The sequence below is a fragment of the Metopolophium dirhodum genome, chromosome 7, assembly GCF_019925205.1.
Source record: "Metopolophium dirhodum isolate CAU chromosome 7, ASM1992520v1, whole genome shotgun sequence".
NCBI lineage: Eukaryota > Metazoa > Arthropoda > Insecta > Hemiptera > Aphididae > Metopolophium > Metopolophium dirhodum.
The window spans coordinates 2,702,791-2,723,156 of NC_083566.1; the positions used below are offsets into that span (position 1 = coordinate 2,702,791).

Genomic DNA, 20,366 nt, shown 5'->3' on the forward strand with positions numbered 1-20,366 from the left:
TACATAAAGGTTGATTGCTAGTTGCAACTTGAAACACATCTCAGGTTTCAACTAGACAAATGAAAAAAGTAATAAAAATGAAATATAATTATTATATATTTCAATTTCAAATAAAAAAAAAAAATTGTTCAGGTTGAAAAAGTTTTATTTAACTAATTTAACTCATCAATTGTATTATCCATGAGCCATCACAGATAATAATAACTAATAACTTACACTAGCCATCATGATTATTTTTTTTTATGTGAACATATGAACGTTCATGTATTGATTGTGATTTGCTATTAACTTTATTCAAAGAACAAAGGTGTTTTTTAAATGATCGAAATTCGAAGTGGTATCTTTCCATTATAATATGAAAATGTAAACAATGTAATACAAAAATAATAATAAGGAACATGAAAAATAATTCATGAAACATAATATTTTCATACGTTAAACATTAGCACACCTTATGTTATTTCAATTGATTTAATTTTTTTTTTTTTTTTTTGGACATCAATTTAATATACTTAGCTTATTAAATACATGTTATGCCATAGCTTATGAGTTATAAAATGTAAGTATATACTTTTTAAAATGAATGGCAGTTTGTTTATAAATACACCTAATTTTTACACATAGGTAACTTGTTTTTAAATGTAATGAAAAAGAAAAGAAACATATTATTTAGTTTGTGATAATATTAATACATTTCAAAGGCACGTCATAAAGATAACATACCAAAAAAAGTTACACTAAACACATATAATTTAATAAATTATTAAAATGAAAATATTAATAAAATAAACATTTAAATTAATACTAAAAAAATTCAACTACTCATTGATGTAACCAAAAACCAACAATTAAAAACACGAAAAACTAAAAAAAAAAGTCTTATCTTTTACATAGACTTTACTTTTAATTGTTTCATTCTTGGTGCCTTTTTCCTCTGTTGACGTTTCATCTCTTTCTCCTCCCACTTTCGTTGCTTCTCAGGATCCTCCTAAATAGAACAATTTTAATAATGAATAATTATTTTCATAAAAATATAAATCAACTTTACTTTTAAAATTCGTTCTTTTTCCAGCTTTTTCTTTTCTTCTTTTCTGGCGGCAGCTGCTTCAGCCCGAGCAGCATGAGTAGTTTTTAAAAATGCTTCCTCAACACGCAGTCTATTTTTTTCTGCTTTAATTTTGGCCTCTTTGCTGATTCTCAACCGTTTAATACGTTCCATACATTGGAATATAAATGACATTAGCGGGTATATAGTATTAATAGCTTCCTGAGGATCAGCATATTTATCAGTAGGAATGGTAAATGTGAATAACAATACTTTTTTTACTGCTGGTAACTTAGTGGGAACTGCAGTTTCACTAGAATAAAGAAATAAAAATATATATTTGTATTGGTTTTATTGATATAGATATTGAACAGTGGTACTAACGGTTGTTTCCCCAATTTATAATTTGTATTGTTATAGTATAATATATTATATGCATTATGCAATCATAGTAAGTAGTTAATAATTGTTTACATTTTCAATAGATTGCTATTAATCATTTAAAAATAATAATCATTTTAAAAAAAGGTAGGCAAGTGCCTCTTTGCTGTACATTAGGTGTTGAGTAGATTATTGTAATAGATGCCTTAAATTAGAATTCAATGATATAAAATAAATCAAGATTATTTTATGATATTATTGCCATTAAAGTAATTTATTTTACTTTAAAACATAGTATTAAACATATAATTTTATAAATTTTGATGAACTTTGTAAAAATGTGAACTTTAAATGCTTAATTGGGCCTACGTAATAATATTTATCATTAATATTATTGAACAGCTATTATAACAACGTATGATTCACTTTCCTACCAGAAAAGATAATGGTGTAGAAAATCAAAGCATTTTTACTACTGTAAAAAGTTATGATAGACACAAAAAAAACACATCACTGTAAAACCAATACATTCATTGCCCGGCTAAGTCTATATTATTTACGGCTGTTGAAAGCGGGTTGTTCTTTCGTGCATATAAACCAATAAGTGGAAGAAAAAATACATATTTTTAGAAGTCCAATTTTAATTTTGAATTTCTTATTCTCTTTTTTTAGGTTATGGATTTTCGATTTTTTTTTTTTTAGGTTACACTAAAGTAATAGTGAATTAAAAAAAAAAAAAGAAATTCATTTAGTACTATATTAATTAAATAATACAAATAATTCAAAATCCATACATAACCTAGATAATAGAATAAGAAATTCAAATATTTACAAAATCAAAATCAGGCTTTTGTAACAGGGTTATTTTTCTTCTGCTTTTTGGGACTTTCATGTTGAAACAATTTTTGATCGCAAAATATAGTGACGTGTGACTGCACGGATGTACGTTACTGATTTCCAAGAATCTTAGCTTTAGTTTGTCTTTAATTACATAAAGTTTTCAGGTAACCCAAGCACGCGTAATAATCAGTAACTACACATACAGTCACGCAGCACTCAACAATCATAGAATATTGCCTAAATCCGACCCCTTAAAAATGGTTTGCTTTCAACAGTCTTAAATATTTAGAAAATTTTACATTTATTATTTTTGTCCTTAAGTGAGAAAAGTATGTTTATCACACATACACACTCAATGTATCTTAGTATCTTACAAACAATAAGAGACCAATTTCATATAATGAATATGCTGATATTTACTAAATAACTAAATAACAGTGCCAATTATGCCAGTTTTCTGGTGCCGTTTTATAGTTCCAGACCTCCTCTGTTCACCATATTTGGTCTTATAAAAAAAAAACTTACTCCGTTAATTTAAGTCCTGAATATCTATCAGAAAAATGTAAACAGTCTATAACATCTGAGTATTTATTAATATAGTTGACAGTCTTTGTATCCAATATAGATGAAGATACCTCGGCTAATTCGCTGTGTACAGTAAAACTATCAGTCAAACCATAATTGGCTCCAGGCTTACGTTCCGGACAAAACACACTCTAAACATAAAAAAAAATTAGAAATAAATAAAGTTTAAACATTTCAATAACTTCTAACAAGGTCAGCCATTTCTTTTGAACACCGAGCTGCTGTTTTTTTAGATGCCACACAAAACACAAATGTATCCATATCTTCTTTGTTCATATCAACTTTAATTTGTACTTCGTCCTTCACAGGTCGCAAGAATTGATTCAACATCGAAGCTAAATCTTGTCTCTAAAATATGTGCGGTTTAGTATTTTGATGTTGGTCACTAAAAAGTTGTGATATTCAATTTACTTTATTACCTTAATGAATTTTAATTCAACCAACATTCCTTCACAGCAAGTGCGACCACTGCACCATAATGTATATGTACTTTCAGTTTCTTTGATCAAGCCACTATTCTCTATTTCAATTTTACCATCGTCACCTGGATTAAGAAATTTAATATATTTTCATTGTAAAATACTTTTTATACTATTGATATACAAACCAACTAAAGAAAAATTATCTTCTAATAAAGATTTGTGCGTCTTAAACCATATATCTGCCAACTGAGCATTTTTTGACCGGCCATAGAAAAAATTAGCAAAATATGCAACAATACCAACAATTAATAGAGTTTCCATTATATAATTCGACCACTTTGTATGAAAAGGTACTGGTACAGAAGCAATGGTAATTTTAGGATCCTTGTCATCGACATGTAGTCTTTCAGTGTCAAAACCTTCAAATTCCTCTTCATCGTTAAAATGTTCAAATTCGTCATCATCCTATAAAAAAACACAAGTTAAAAACCATTAAACTTGTTTCAAACAGTCGATGATTTGTGTATACTTCGACAGTGACTTCAGCCTCGGCTTTTTCCAAAATGGGAGAGGAGTCATCCTTCAGTTTCAGGTCAGGTTCAGTTCTAGGCAACTCCTCAAACTCCTCAAACTCGTCCACTTCTTCAATTTCAAACTTACAGTGAGCTAAACATATCAGAATCGATAGTGATATGACTAGAAAATACTTCATTATGTACAAGTTATTGAAAAATTTAAATTTCTGAAAAAATGTTGACTATAGAGTAGGTATAAAAAAAATTATTAAACGGATTCGGCACTTATCTTATCTCGCGACTAGAAATGACAGGTTTTCATGGAAGAACAAATAGCGTCTATATTATATGCTTCCATGATACAATATACGCCCTAGAAAAATATTTAATGGGTACCTACAAAAATAAATCGTGTAAGTACTACTTACTAAGTAGCAATATAAAATAATAATAGGTATATGGGCATATTATGGCTAAAGAGTAAAGATTAAAGACTAATATTTATAAAGTATAAAATATTATTAGTTGTTTTGAAAACGAAACCACATAGTGTTTCACTGTGTTTGTCTATTGTCTATTAATCTATGCCCTGTATAGCGCTATAGTGGTTTTATTAAAGTGTATGAAGGAGTACTGGAGTAGGATGAAAATAAAAAATATTATTGGGATGTTAGGAACTTAGGGGCATGGGCTGAAATCATATGGTGTGGGATCTTGAGGGGACTATCACCCTTCTTAATTTTTAAGCACCTATAGTCCCCCCCCCCTGACCTCGGTTCTTACAATATTTAAAAATTCTTAAATAGGTAAGTATCTTATAGTTGGCAATTGTCATAATTGTAAAAAGTATTTTCAATTAGGTACCGATCTACTCGGAACGATCAAAAATGTATTATTTAATATTAACCTTCGTCTGCATTTGTCGAAGTGCCCTCCCCCCTCACTTTTGTACTCCTCCACTTTTACAATTTACATTTCCCATCCATCCACTTATTTTGTCGAAAATATTACATCCCCCTTAAAACTATTTACAACTCTTATCGATTTATATTGGTGTTTTTCAAAACATTATTATTTTTACGATGGTTTCAGCTTGGTTTCCCCTGCATGCGTGCAAATCAGCTAGGACACTGCGTTACGTAAGAGGGCGCATGCGTTCTCTCTGTCTTACAAACAAATAACATAGCCAACTGTAGCAGATTACACTTATTAGTTTAAGAATTAGAGTGAATATTGAACTCTTATAAAACTTAGAAGTAAGAATATTATCAAGTGAACCTCGTAGGTTTTTTTTAAAAACTTTTAATTTTAAAGCATGTTTTGAGTATTTTAAAATGCACAAACAATTTGTAACACTCAAGACTTTAATATAATCTGTGGTTATATTGGCTGACAGACAGTCTTCGCTCAAAATCGTTTTTCAGAATCATTTTTCGTATAGAATTTTTGTGTGTCATTGAATTAAAATTTATTTTTGTTTGTCGAGTACTTGACTTTGGAAAAATGTTCGACAAAAATGTTGTTATATCTACTTGTAATTACGGGCACTCGCCTTAAGTCGAGTACTCGATTCAAGACTTTTTATGATATTTTTAAAATTAAAAAATTATTGTAAAATAAATGTTAAAACTATAAATAACTGAAAGAACACAAATATTTCCGATAAGAATACCAGTATAAGGTGACACATGATAAATGATGGTTAGTTCAAATTTTGTTCACGTCAGTAATTGTCAGGGGAGGTTTGTATGAAAGAAAATTTAAAATTTTTGGAAAATCTATTTATAGTAAAATTTAAAATACTCGAGCAATTCCCATTGCGCGACACTTTTTTTGAATACTTGACATTTGTCGAGTTCTCAAATTATTTTCATACTCGGCATTTGTCGAGTACTCGATTTTTTTTAATACTCGGCATTTGTCGACGTCGAGTACCTACTTGTATTTTGAACTCGACTCGGCTCGAAATAATTGAAACTCGACTTGACTTGACTAAAAATTTATAAAATGTTCAACTTTTATAGCTAAGGATTGAAAATTTAAAACAAGGCTCCACGTAAATAGGTAAATATATAAATTACATTATTCACAGTAATATCATCAAATATACTTAGTAATATCATAGGCTGACTGACTGTTTTCGCTCGGAATCGTTTTTCTTATACAATGATATTATATCATTGAATTAAAATTTAACACCATCCATTACAGTGACCTACTTGTAATCTACTGTATATCAGAGTAACACCCACTTGCCCACTTTTTTTAGAATTTGGTTTGTGATATAACTAATTATTTTTGAATGCCTATTAAACTAGATGTAATTTTTTTTCTAGATTTTTCGATTTTTAATTTTCTATATTACCCTATCTAAGTAAGTTTAACTTAGGTATTCTATATTTTTCAATTTTATTTCTATTTCATATGGTTTTCAAAAGTTTTGACAATATTATTATATACAATTACATATTATATGATTACTTAATTAAAAACAATGTTCAATATACTTACATATTGTTATTAAATAATATTAAAATTATACAAAATAATTCTAGATGTAAATATGAAATTTAAAAAGGCAAATTTAAAAAATATACTTAATAAAAAATTATAAATATTTTATATAATTATATTTATATTGTTATTGTTAATAATATGGTAACCGGTAAGTTGAAGTAATATTATTTGTCCAGGCCGGCGGGTGCGTGCGACACCGGGCCGAGGATAGGAGCGAAAAATCAGTTGACCATTTTCCAGATAATTATTAGTGATATGTATATTATATGTATGTGAATAGTGAATTATTGTGTATGATAATTGTTATTCACCAATAAACGATGACAGCAGAGGAGTAGTATTGTGCAAACAGACCCTCCTCTGCTGACGATTCAAAAACGAGGAAAAAAAAGTAATATTATATTTTGTAGATTGTATTATTGTAATATATCTATAATATAATAAACTAATAATATACTTTGGAAGTTTTGACTTTTGAGATATTGTGATTTGATGTACAAAAGTCAAAAATTGTAATTCTATATACCTAAGTTTAGCTGATATAAATCAGGAAAACTTTAATAATAATAATAAAAAAAATAAATAAGTTTTGTGTACCCACAAATAATATTTTTAAATTACTAAATACTTAAAATAATTATAAAAATATGAGTTTATATATTTTTCAGATTTTTTGGTTACAGAATGAACTATTTACGTGCGAAACCCTATTTTTAAATTTTGTTAAATGTAAAAATAAATAATAAATAATATCAATAATTAGGTACAGCATAATCTTTGAATAATTAGTATTTGCTGGTAAGGGGCTTTTTTTCCTAGATTCCTAGAAGCTAGAACTGATAATTTATGGATGTCTGTAAAATTATTGATTATAAATATTGAATACTATAGTATATATAGTAGATATAATAATTTATGAAACTGTAGATATACAAGTATATTTGTAACTTTAATAATACAATTATTTTAAATAAGTATTAACAGAGCACAGAGCGTCAGATACACCACGACAGACTTGAAGGTTTTAGACAAACGTCAAAGATCTCTATAAGACTATAACACACAAACTTAGTACCTATACCTACCTACGTCCGTCAAATGGTATGATTTTTCCACTGTTCTTTTCATAAATACAAAAAATCGAAGATCCCGTTTGGTGAGATAACCTATAGATTTGTCACGCCGCAGCGGGTAAATAGTTTGTTTAAATTATTTTCAGCTTTTGCAGTGCTTTAAAATGGCACGTGTCTCGCCGCAATGAATTAAAATACGGGACCCAACACACAAAAATTGTCGATGCATAATTGGACGGCAGCACGGCGCAGTAAAAATACGTATGTTTCGGTAAAACGATTATAATTTACAACCAAACAACCGGCTGCCGCTACCTACCTAAAAATATTATTCAGTGAATTATCGTAATGTTACCGAAACGTCTGAGTAAATTTATGTACATACATGTCACCGTCATTGATGTAATTTATTTCGGTATTGTTAAAATATTAATATTAAATGCGTGGCCAATACCTAATAACATTAGTAGACGATATCGTCAATGCCCTAGGCATTATCGGACATTACAGTCAATGTTGTAATAATCAAATATTTTGTTAAATAATTTACAATTATTACTTAATTAGGCACTTTAATGTCTATTCTACAGGTAGACAATGTTGATATCATTATTTAAATTTGGTTAGAAATTTAAAATGACACTGCACAGTGCACAAAAATATCAAATAAGTTGTCCAATATCGTAATATTTATATTGATACTTACCTGCAACTATATTATACATAAATCCGATAGACGGCTAGTTATGGCTGAAAAAATCCATTAGGTAATATTGGTAAATGCATCATGACCTGAAAATAATTCCTATAGTCAGTATCGTATACTGACGAATTTGATCGGAAATGTTGTTATCGACTAGTATTATGAATATTAATTCTTTAATGACTTATAAATTTACATCTTTGACGGTAACATAATATATAGATACTTTAACTTTATTAACTATATTATCCAACGTAGGTATAATACCTACCACTGCAGTTTCACAAAGAATTCAAATCATACCTATACTTAAAAATTAATATAAAACAATTTAAATATACTTTTTTGAATAAATATTTCAGATTATACATGACGATAAGGCATTATTTATATTTATTTTGAGACAAATGCTTAATTTAAATTGTATGAAGGCATTTGTAATTTATCAAATATGCATGTCACAAACAATATTCGTACCTATTTTAAATCTTTACTTCACTTTTGTAAGCTACTATATATCTGTACTAAAACGCTTCAACCTAATCCCAGTAGGGCCTTGATAATATGTCCATATAGATATAAGAGCTCTAAGTCTATCAGCAGTATGGAATGTTATGTACCTAGGTAGGTACCTCGCTATATTATAACTATTGTCGATATTGCGATATTACCATCGATCATATTGGGTATGATCCTATCTCTTTTCAACTCAAAAAGTGGGCGATGTAAAACATTTTCAAACAATAATCATAAAGTATGTTATTACTATTTACTTGTTGAAATAAAATGTTATAATTGGGTAATAAATAAAATTAAATGTGCAGCTGACTTTGAAACATAATTAGATAAGTTGACTATAAACTATTTAGATAAAAAATTAAATATTACAATCTATACATTTGTACCTATAACCTTATAACTATATAATACGCTATGTGAATAATGTTATAAGTTAAGAACTATTAAGCCTACAATAGTTGTGGATATTAGTCGTTATCGAAGATGATCATTAGTGAATCAATGTTGAATAATTGCAAACAAAATGTAATTAATTTATTGTCTTCTTGAAGTATTAATGAATAAAATTAATATATAAAAATCGAGTAAGTGGTAAATCGAGTATCTGCTGTACATTAGGTGTTTAGAGAGTCATTGTAATAAGTGTAATAGAGTGTTAAATTTGAATTTAATTTACAATTCTGAGCGAAGACCGTAGTCTCTGCTATAGGCTGTCCGCCTATAATATTACTAAGTATAGGTATATTTTATGATATTATTGTGATTAAAGTAATTTATTTTATTACTAGGCATTAGCACAATAGTACCTACTTTAGTAAGTTTAATTCATTTTTGTCGAAAAAATTACATTTGAAAATGTCATTGTGTGTAATGTGTATAAACTATAATAATACAAGCTAAAAATTACAAGTAGGTACTCGCGAAAAATATTTTTAAATACATCAATATAACTAAAATCGTTATTCTTGGTTTTAATATGTAATTTCGTCCATCAAAAACCAAATTTAAACTTTAAATGATTATAAGAAAAATCTATGCCAATGTATTTTTAATATTTTTAAACTGATACTGTAACAATGTGGTGGAGCCTTGTATTCAATTTTCAAGCTTTTTTACCGAACCAATAAATTACATAATATAGAAAAACTAAAAAAATATAAAATTAAAAATATCTGTAAATAGTTCAAAACGAGTCAAAATATGTTGACAATTTAATAAAATATTTAAAATAATAAAATAAACATTTAGTGTACCTAAATGTCAAGTGTCTACGGTTATTGGTTTCTGAATTACAACAAAATAAAAAAACCATTCCATGAGAAATCGAATAAATATTGTTATAAAAATTTGAACTTCAAACGCTCATAAAAAATTTTAAAAATTTCCGGTGGACAATTTTTTTGTTGATAAAGGTAGTCAAACTTATGAGAAACCTAGTACTACATTTTAAAGTTTTTTGGTAAAAAAATCAAAATGTTTTTATCGACATTAATTTAAGAAAAAACTAATATAAATTTAAAATTTAATTTGCCTATAAATAGTTCAATGTGGGTCAAAATATTTTGAAAATGTTATGGTGTATATACAATGCTAATATCAACATTCAGTGAAAATTGCATTTATCTACGCTAATTTTTTTTTAGAGTGGTGTTACACCAAAAAGAAAAGATTTGTTGAAATCCGATTTTTTGTATAAAATCCCGTTTTCCTTATTTTTTTTTTTTTGTTTTTACCGGCGTATTTGAAAACTATTGGATATTTTAAATTTTTATCTCCCAATTGCACCAACTAGATTCACTTTTCCATCGTAAAAGATACTGAAGTTGAAAATCGATGCATTATTTTGACTACTTACTCTACTGTACTCGTGTACACAGACACAAAACATAAAATAAATAAACAAATAAAAAAACATATCATTTTCGATTTTCCATATCGTTCCGCTCAGAATCTAAAATGAAATTCATGCACAACATACACTACACAGATCCACTTATAGTTTATAATTTTTTCCTAAATACCTACTTATATACCTGCTGGAATTCATATTTTAGAATTTTACTCTTACTTAAACTCTTGCTCTCAATAGCTCTCAACGCTCTGGGTTTTTACTTTAGAGGTCATAAGTTAGATCTTTAAGACAGTATGAATGCGTGATTAATGATATTAAGGTTTCTGATTTGAATATTCTGTGACACATTCTAAACATTTGGTAGATTATTGATTAATCATGAATTACACTTTTGTTGGTAGTTCACACCATAGTACATAATATATGATATACATTTTAAGGTAGGTACTGCCATAGGGTCGTTAGTATATATAAGATTCAGTGGTTCGTGTGGTAACGATAATATGATTAATAAAATAATAATAATAGAGAGTGGGCAGTTGCATAAAACATACTGTACATTTGGAAAAATACACAGTAATAAGTAAAATACGGAATTCAATTAATAATAGTTTTATTTTAATAGGAATTTTATTGGTACATCATTGATGTAAAAATGTTTATTCTGGTATATCTACAGACATCATGACTTGCTGACTCCGTATATTTATAGATATTGACTCATTGTTGTATCTTATGTTTCTAGCAAAGCATTTACAACAACAATAAACAATATTATTACCTATTAGTTAATAGTTATTAGTTTATTACCTATAATATACTATGGCTACTAACACTATGATAGTATGATACTTTTTTATATTACCATTTGTATATTACGATTCATATTAAAATATAATAACTAATAAGTAAATTATTAGGTACGTGATTTCGATAATCAAAGGAAATAATAATATTATATATTTGAATAATATTCTTCCAATGTACCAACATATTATACATAATATTATACAAATATATAAAAAAAAGAACAAAAATGTGGAAAAACTAATGACCTTATAACTACTGAAGTTTATTTAGATCGATAAAAAAAATATATATATATAAGTAATTTACTTGTATATTAGGTACCTATATATATTATTATTATTATTATATCATTATTATTATAAAACACTTGTATTTTACTTTTTATGAGTTTTCGTCAAAGCTAATTAATTCCAACCTACGTTATATACTTATCTCATTATTTAAAAGCATAATTAAATATAAATGATTAGCTGTAACCATTTAACTATAATTATTATCTAACCATTACGAAACAGTATGTTGAAGGATCATGCATCCAGAACATAGATAAATTAAGATTGAAAACATTGAAAAATAATTTAAAAAACAGATTATTTACGCATGCAACATGGCTACTTACCACATATAGACGCTACAGGAAATTGAAATAATGGGGATTTATCCTCCGTAGTTTTTATTATCTACCTACAGAGTAGTTAAAATGTAGGTATATATGAAAACGTTTAAACAAATTGGTGGTCTATCGACAATCTTTTTTTTTATTTGTTTATAAACTATAATAATATTATGTGCTTTACATGCTTATAGCTAAAAAATAATTTAAATCTATTGATCTAACCTGTAGAGTTTTAACGTTAACGAAATAAAAGTTTTGAAATAATAGGACACTGAATACCATATCAACATTAGATTTTAGGTTTTTTAGCATCATCTTATTAGAAACTACCTATTTTTACGAATAAGATTTTTGAAATGATTCAATCATCATTATTATCAAATTCATATCCGTCAGCTGAAGATTAAAATTGTTCAACAAAATAACAAATAACAGCTATCATTAAATATAAATTAAGGTGCCTGGTGCAGGTGTCATTTTATCTTCAAAAATATATTTGACGGAAATAATAATCCTGTCCTGTAGAACCAAACAAATTTGATTATTTTCCTTTTAATTATTAGAGAGAAACATTCTACAGCCCGCATTGAACTTCATTCTTCAATATTTTAATGTCAAACTTATTTATAATATGTCTTAAAAAAAATGCAATTTTCAGCTTTTTTTTTATAAATTATTTTATACCATTATAAAATAAAATAAAAACTGGAGTTCAGTGTAGGTTGTAGAAAGTCTTCTTTCACATAAAATAACAGTCATCAATATCTGACAATTTTACTAAGCCTGATAATTTTTCCTGCGAAGTAATTTTTGTTAAGATGATACATCATACATCATACCCCCCCCCCCCCCCCCACCATATAAGGTAACAGTAATAGATTAATGTGAAATATTATTATAATATTAAAATGGTAATTAAAATGTAATTTTCAAATATTGTGTTTTTACGGACAATCAGGAAAATCAGAACTAGGCACCTTAATTAAATTATAAATCATGAATTTCCTAGTAGCAGTGTAGTAGTGTGGTACCTTGGTAAGAAAGCATGACATCCACAAATTATCTTTTGGTTGGCTTCTTGCCAGATTTTAAGTGTTATAATATCTATTTTATGTAACATACGCATAGCACAGTATAACGTACATATTATAGCAACATATTCCAGCTATTATAGTTCTCAACCGTCGTCCACGTGAATCATGATTCATGAACAAAAACACGTGTATTTGGAAATACGTAGAATCATAAAATAATGATCGATGATCATAAGATATCTATGATCTATCTTTATTCTAAATTGTATAGTATATACTATGTATTATTAGCTATTCAAATAAAATTATATAGTAGCAATATAAGTTATGACTTATGTCTTATGTATAAACCATAATACCACGAACGTCACAGGTATCTAACAGTCCTTGACCCTTGAACCCTTATAATATGATTTATAAGTTATTATTGTTCAAATATATAAAAGTGAAATAGAATTTTCTATTTAGTTTATTATTGTAAGCACTTTTTTACCCCGTGCAAAACAAATATTTTTCTAATTTTAACATTGTCTAAACCAGCCACTAGGGGTTCTTAACTTTTTCTCAGACATAGAATCTTTTAAGTCTTTAAGAAATAAAGTATAGCCATTAGCCACGATCCCCTTCTAAGTTTTAGTATAGGTTTCGAATGTAGGCACCTCGTCTCTGGTAGGTTATTCTAATGTGAATGTGTTAAAATATTTGGATTCAATAATTCAATGTTAATCATTTTCGTTTTACATACGAAAAACGAATCTAATGATATTTTTTATAATTTTTTTTATATTACTATTAATGATATGGACACATGGAGGTCAAACAAATTTTTCCATTAACCTCTCACAGTCAAATATACAGGGTGTAACAGAAAGACCTGACAAATAAAATAACTTTTGTTATAATCAAATTTTTATTTTAATTAGAGCTGATTTAAATTTTTTTTTTAAATTCTAAATAGCCAATTGGTAAATCTGGTTATTAGAAATATGTTGATTGTAAAAACCTTTATTTAAGACATGTAGTTTCTTTTATACAGTTTTTGAATCTCATTATTTTTATTAAGTAATATTGATCCAGTTAACGTAGTTAAACATTTAAAATTTGAAAAATATAAACCTTTTTAAAAATATTTTATGAGAATTTTTGAATAAATGGGTACTTACTTGATAATTATTGAGTCTTGTTATAAAAATGTTGACTTTTAAAAAAATCATAAAAAATAAACTACTTGACTAAGATAAATGTTTTAAAAAATTGATTTACAGATAAGTTATTTGAATTTTTCAAAAAAAAATTAAATAAGATTTAAACATTTTTATTTTCAGTATTAAAAAAATGTATTTTTATATAATACATATATAGCACATACATAAATGCAATTATAACATAATACATTAAAGATTAGAGAGGAATTGTTATTTTAGTAGTTTGTACTAAACAAATAGTTTCGTCAAAAATTGAACTTCTAACGATTAAAAAAATAATTTGTCTACATGCATAATACATGTATTTTCAGTAATTAGCAGTTGCTGTATGAAGAACTTAAGAGAAATCTTTTATTATGTGTTTAACTTTTGTTGTGTAAACATTCCAGTTTTTCATCAATTTTTTTTTGATTTTCTCGATTGTATTGTCGTTTTTTAAATAAACTTTTTCAAAACATGGTAGTATGGTACCTACTTAACCATAACAGACATTCACAAAAAAAAACCAATATACATCGCTCTATCATCGCTCTTCGCAGATTCTAAAATATAATACATTTATTCAGTTTTAAATAAATAACATGAATATAATATGTACTATGCTATATTATAAAACTATGGGAAGATTTTCTTTAGTTTAAAAGTGTATTTTAAGAAAAACATAATTATTATCAAACTAGCCGTTTCGGCGTTTCCTCTTCATCCCAGTCGGATTCTTAACTACGTCAAATTTTGATCTTGGATATTAAAATGTAATAATTAAATTTAATTGCATAATATGTGCTTGCGTTTTACATAAAGTATATGCTCATTTGAATACTTCGTTCTATAAATTTATACTGTAAGCACGCATGACATAAAATGTCTGTCATCATTTTAGCATGCATGGTGTATAGTAAGAAGTAGGTATATGTCAAAATCCACACAACCGTGTTCATGTTTAATTGATTATCAATAGAGACAGTCCATAAATACTGATTAAAAAAATATTTATAATAGACTAAAAAATCGTATAGGTACTAAAATGATAAATTTATTTACAAATAATATTATACTTTCAAGTATAATTTATTATTAAAATAAAATGTGTTACATTCACTTAAACATTCTCTAAGATTATTATAAATTTATAAATACCCATCTACGTATTTTTACGTCACAGTACATTATTTAGATTTTATAAAGTATTTTTGCTAGACCTATTATTGCATCGATTCAGTACATTTACTTATACACGATGTCTGCCAAGTGCCAACTATGTAATAGCGTCTTTAGATTTTTCCTTTATTTATTGTTTTCAGAAAGTATTCTTTTTATATAAGTACCTAACATCTGTCTATATATATATATAAATATATTTTTTTTTATATTTTTTATTTTTTTGTTTACCAATTGAATAAGTCGATTAAATATTAATTTTAAAATTATTTATTTAAATATTATATTGAGTATTCACAAATATTGCATTTATAAGTAGGTAGGTATAATAATCAAAATGATTTTCTTGTTTATCGTTACTCAAAATTGTTTTTTAGTTGATTTATGTGAATATTTCAAAAGTTGACTTACTAATTTATATTGAGTCTTAAAATAGTACCTAGGTACTGCAAGTTTTAAAGTGTGTAAGGAGATGGGTATAAGAGTACCTATGTATCTATATTATTATATTAATAGCCAATAGGTCAGAGTAATAATATACTATAAATTATAATACCAATTTTATATACGAATAGTGAATACAAGGACAAACAAACAATAAAACACTAGATACCCTGCGAAGAGTATGATAACAGTATGATACTTCTAACAGTAAATACTAGTGCTAAAAACTCATTATTTCAAAAATTATTCACTCCTTTGAAAATATATATTTTTAAATATTTTGAATTCATTAAGAAACAACATTAAAAAAAAATAAAATATTCATTATTTTAATCATTATATAGTTTTAATGTTTTGAATGACGGCATAATATATAATATTATGGAACTATAGTTGGTAATTATAATATAACTATTCATTTAAAAATCCAATTTTTACACATAAAAATTAAAAATTCTATGAAAAATATTCTGCTTCGGAATATAATGTACCTAAATGTATGTTTTCATTCAAAAAATAAAAACTCAAACAATTATTAAGTTCTTACAAAATATAGTTAATTTTCAAAAAATTATGTGGTTTTATAATAAATTAAAGTTATTTAAAAAAATATTTTCAAAAGCGTTTATACTTTTAAAGATAATTAGGTAGTGTTTGTACTGTTTACAGTTACAATACTATAACCTATAATAGTATTTAGTGTACGTTATAATACGTTTTTGTATTTTATGGTGTATTGGCCATCCACAATTTAGGCAGCTCACTATATTATTATTAATACAAAAACGCGCAGCCACGTAGGTATTGTATTTTTAAATGTGACTTATAAAATATATGTATATAAGTCAATAATGAGACCGAATAATCGTTATTACTCGTTTAAGCTCTAAAAAAAAACTTAAAACGATAAAACAATTTGAAGATCACTCATATGTTTCAAAATAAAATTTTTATCATCCATTTTAGTAATTATTATCCTTTTGATAAATATGTAATCAGTACATGAAAATACAACAAATACACACATGACCATTGTTTTTATTAGACTATAATAATAATATATATATATATTTTATTGTCTTATTAAATTAACATATAAATCAGTAATCAGTAATCACAAGCAATTCTAATGAATCGAAACGGATTGGATGATAAATTGCCTGTATTATATAATAGTAATTAACACGGGATTGCTTTTAATGACTTAAGAATTTAGATTGTACATTAATAATTGTACTAACTGAAAAATACACCTACAATCTACATGGGTATTTAAATTATTGTAGGTTATCAATGCTATTATAACTTTACCTTTTAATGATTAATAACATTTCCAAATAATATTACGTTTTGATACAAACTATAGTGGATGTTAAATGAAATATATAAAGGAAATATTTTTATATGTAAAAACTGCTATAAAAGTTATACCTAAGTACTCCCGATATATTATAAATTATAATATTATTTGGTACGTTTGATATTAATTCACTTAAATTGTTTGGAAGCCTGTATGAATTAAACATGATTACTCACATGTGGGTTGTCTGATGTATATGATTTAATTATTATTTTCAACTATATACTGACCACGTGTGACTTTGAAATATCAATTATGATGTTCTAATGATATTGGATAAAGAACAAATTACAAAGAACATTTGGAACGAGCCCAAAAATGTTCACAGCGTTAACACTTGTGTTGTTATTTATCGTTTATCAGAAAAAAAAGTAGGTAGGTCGTAGATATATAAGTTCGGTATGATATATATATATATATACGAATACTTTATATGATATTCATTAATCCTACATAATTGTATCATATATATGCAATAATTATAGTTTCGTACATTTTAAATTATAACATGAAGGGATGTGTAAAGATGTCTAAAAAACGTCTTAAGCACATATCATATATACCATTAGGTATACAAGCAATATATTATATTTTATTTAACGAGGTTAGAACAGAATGATATGCGTTTTATGTCTTATGAGTTATGTGTTTATATATTTTAAATCTCGTAAATGTCATTAAAAACAAAACTTTTCAGCTGTCGTTTGCACATTTACATCGCTTGGGATGAAAGTAGTAGTGTCGTATTAGTGTAGTAGGTACCCACTAGAATACTATATAGTAGATCAAATTATTAAAAAAAAAGTTTACCGTATAATATGTGTGCAGATCATATAATATACCTTTAAAAGTTTATAATACAAAACAGGCGTACATCACCTCTATTTATATCGAATGGTTCATCGCCGCGTTTTCCTGTGAATCCATAACACACGAAAACGAGTTAATACGATGGGGTTCATTCAGTATGTGTGTGGTATACGAGTTCTGTCGGTCAAGTATTATTAGTTATTATTATATTATGACTATATGTGTGTATAAAATTATTGGGAAAATTATTACAGGTATGCGTACTTATTTTTGAACTTATGCAAGGGATTATTTACATGTTTTGCGTGTATTAACATAAGTTCAGTGTTCAATAAATAATCAGTATAATAATTTAAATATGTTGTACCTGTTTAAATTTTAAATCATAAAGTTTTAACTTGAAATAATTTTACGATATGAAAATTATTTTGTGTCAAGTAAATGAATACATGTTGAAAACGTCAACTTCTTACAGTTATTCATTTTTGAGTTACAACCTAAAACGAAACTTCGCTCAGAATCTAAAACTAAAAAAATCGAATTTTCGTGAGAAACAAAATTCATGAATGAATCATCCTATAGGACCTATAGGGGTTGAAATACGAAGCTCAAACTTCCTCCGAGTCTCAAAGAATCTATTGATATTTAATTTTTATTGCAAATAGTCCAGTAGTTGAGTCTATATAGCGGACAAAGATAAAAAGAAAGAAACATTCATTCATATATTATATTAGGTAGGTAGGTCGTATAGGTACCTATATTTTTAATTTTAAATTCTAAGAGAAGCTGTCAATTTATTAATTTTACAAAGCGTGTTTTTTAAATTTATTTGTGTGTCGGAGACTATAGTGCAAAAAATTCTCCCATCATAAACTTTAAGGGAGGTTTCTGGTTAGGTTAGGTTAGGCTAACTTTATCTAGTTGGCACTTTTAGGAGGTAAAAATTGAAAATTTTAAATACTCTCAAAAATAATTGGAAATAATCGTAATTACAAAAGAAATGCGAACATTTTTAAAAATGTTAATATTATAATTACAACGTAGTCAAAGCGCTTAACATCATTAAAGCATTTTAACTGTGCACAAATTGATTTTTAAGTAGATACTATTATAGGTTGTAGGTCCTACCTATATGCCTATTGTTCATAATAATATGTGTTTTGCTTTACGGATTCAAATAGGTACTTTAATTGTATGCGTTTAATGCATATTATATAATATTTAACTGCACTTCAGAATATAAGCTCAATATATTGCCCAGTCTGTGCCTAATTGCGTGGTATTGTATAAATATATTGGTTATTTTTAACGGCTTCCCGGTGATGAACGCTGAATACGCACCGAAGACCTCAGTTTATACACCATCAGACAATATTTATAGATAATTTTTGTTACTGCATTTTAGTTTTACTTTTTATTTTAAGCAGATCGATCAGTGCACCATACAATTTATGCAACAAACATTATCTGTTGCAAATAATTATTTAATGAAAACGTATCCCATCAATAAGATCAACGTCCTCCTAAATACGATACTTGATGCGCGAATTTTGTTTGTCAAAATAAAATAGTAATTTAGTTTAACGGTAAAAATATCCTCGATACCGGGCAAATCAGGAAAAAGGGTATAGTTCGTCCTTCGGAATGTATAGACGACTTGTATAATACAATGATATAATAATAAAGTATACTATATGTCTATATATACTTATACACTAGGTCCTATGTATTGTACCTCTATATATTATGTTTTCAGTTTTTCACAATATAATATTATATTTGAGGCACACTTTAACACAGCAATGTCGGGTGTTGTATAATAGGATAGACCGCGTAACTATTGTATCGATCAATGGTGGGGAGGAGAAGGTTCCGGTAAACTATTTTTTTTCCCCGTAGTACGTGCTAGCCTATAATGGAAGTGTAATGGGGGGCACAAATAGTCTTTCAAATCAAACAGTGACTCGTACAGTAACATTATTACATAAATCGTAACTTCTAAACATTTCCTACGTCAATACGTGTAATTTGTGTATTGCTGTAGTGTTATATACAAGTCCCATGTTAAATATTCAAATTAAAAGCGTTCCCCTCATGCTTTTACAACGCCACTGGTTAGTATTCTTTTACCCCCCCCCCCACCACCCATTTCTAATAAATTCAAAATATACAAACGATGTGATACAATATTATTATTCATAAATCAAAATACACACATTTTTGTTCTTATTAATTTTAATGTTACATTAATCCACCAGGGCAACATCCCAACGTAAACCAACCATAAATACTATCACATAGAAACAATAATATAAAAATGAACATATTGTATATTATTATGAAGAAAATAACATATAAATCGATAAACCTCTGATCACTAACTGGTTAATGCAATTTTTACTTATTATATAAAACTGTATAGACTGTAGAGTCATATCATTGGATATGTGAACCCCATGTCAAACTCATATTTATTT

At 26.9% G+C, this 20,366-nt stretch overlaps 1 protein-coding gene across 1 annotated transcript; it reads right to left on the reverse strand.

The window, feature by feature from the left end:
• Window positions 1–124: 124 nt before the first annotated feature.
• LOC132949289 (PAT complex subunit CCDC47) lies at window positions 125–4,065 on the reverse strand. The gene is made up of 7 exons (XM_061020102.1): window positions 3,803–4,065; window positions 3,459–3,738; window positions 3,271–3,395; window positions 3,041–3,199; window positions 2,792–2,982; window positions 1,049–1,358; window positions 125–988 (listed from the first exon to the last, which is right to left on the reverse strand). Exons 1-7 carry the CDS (start codon window positions 3,983–3,985, stop codon window positions 887–889), a joined length of 1,350 nt encoding a protein of 449 aa, XP_060876085.1. The 5' UTR covers window positions 3,986–4,065; the 3' UTR covers window positions 125–886.
• Window positions 4,066–20,366: the final 16,301 nt, after the last annotated feature.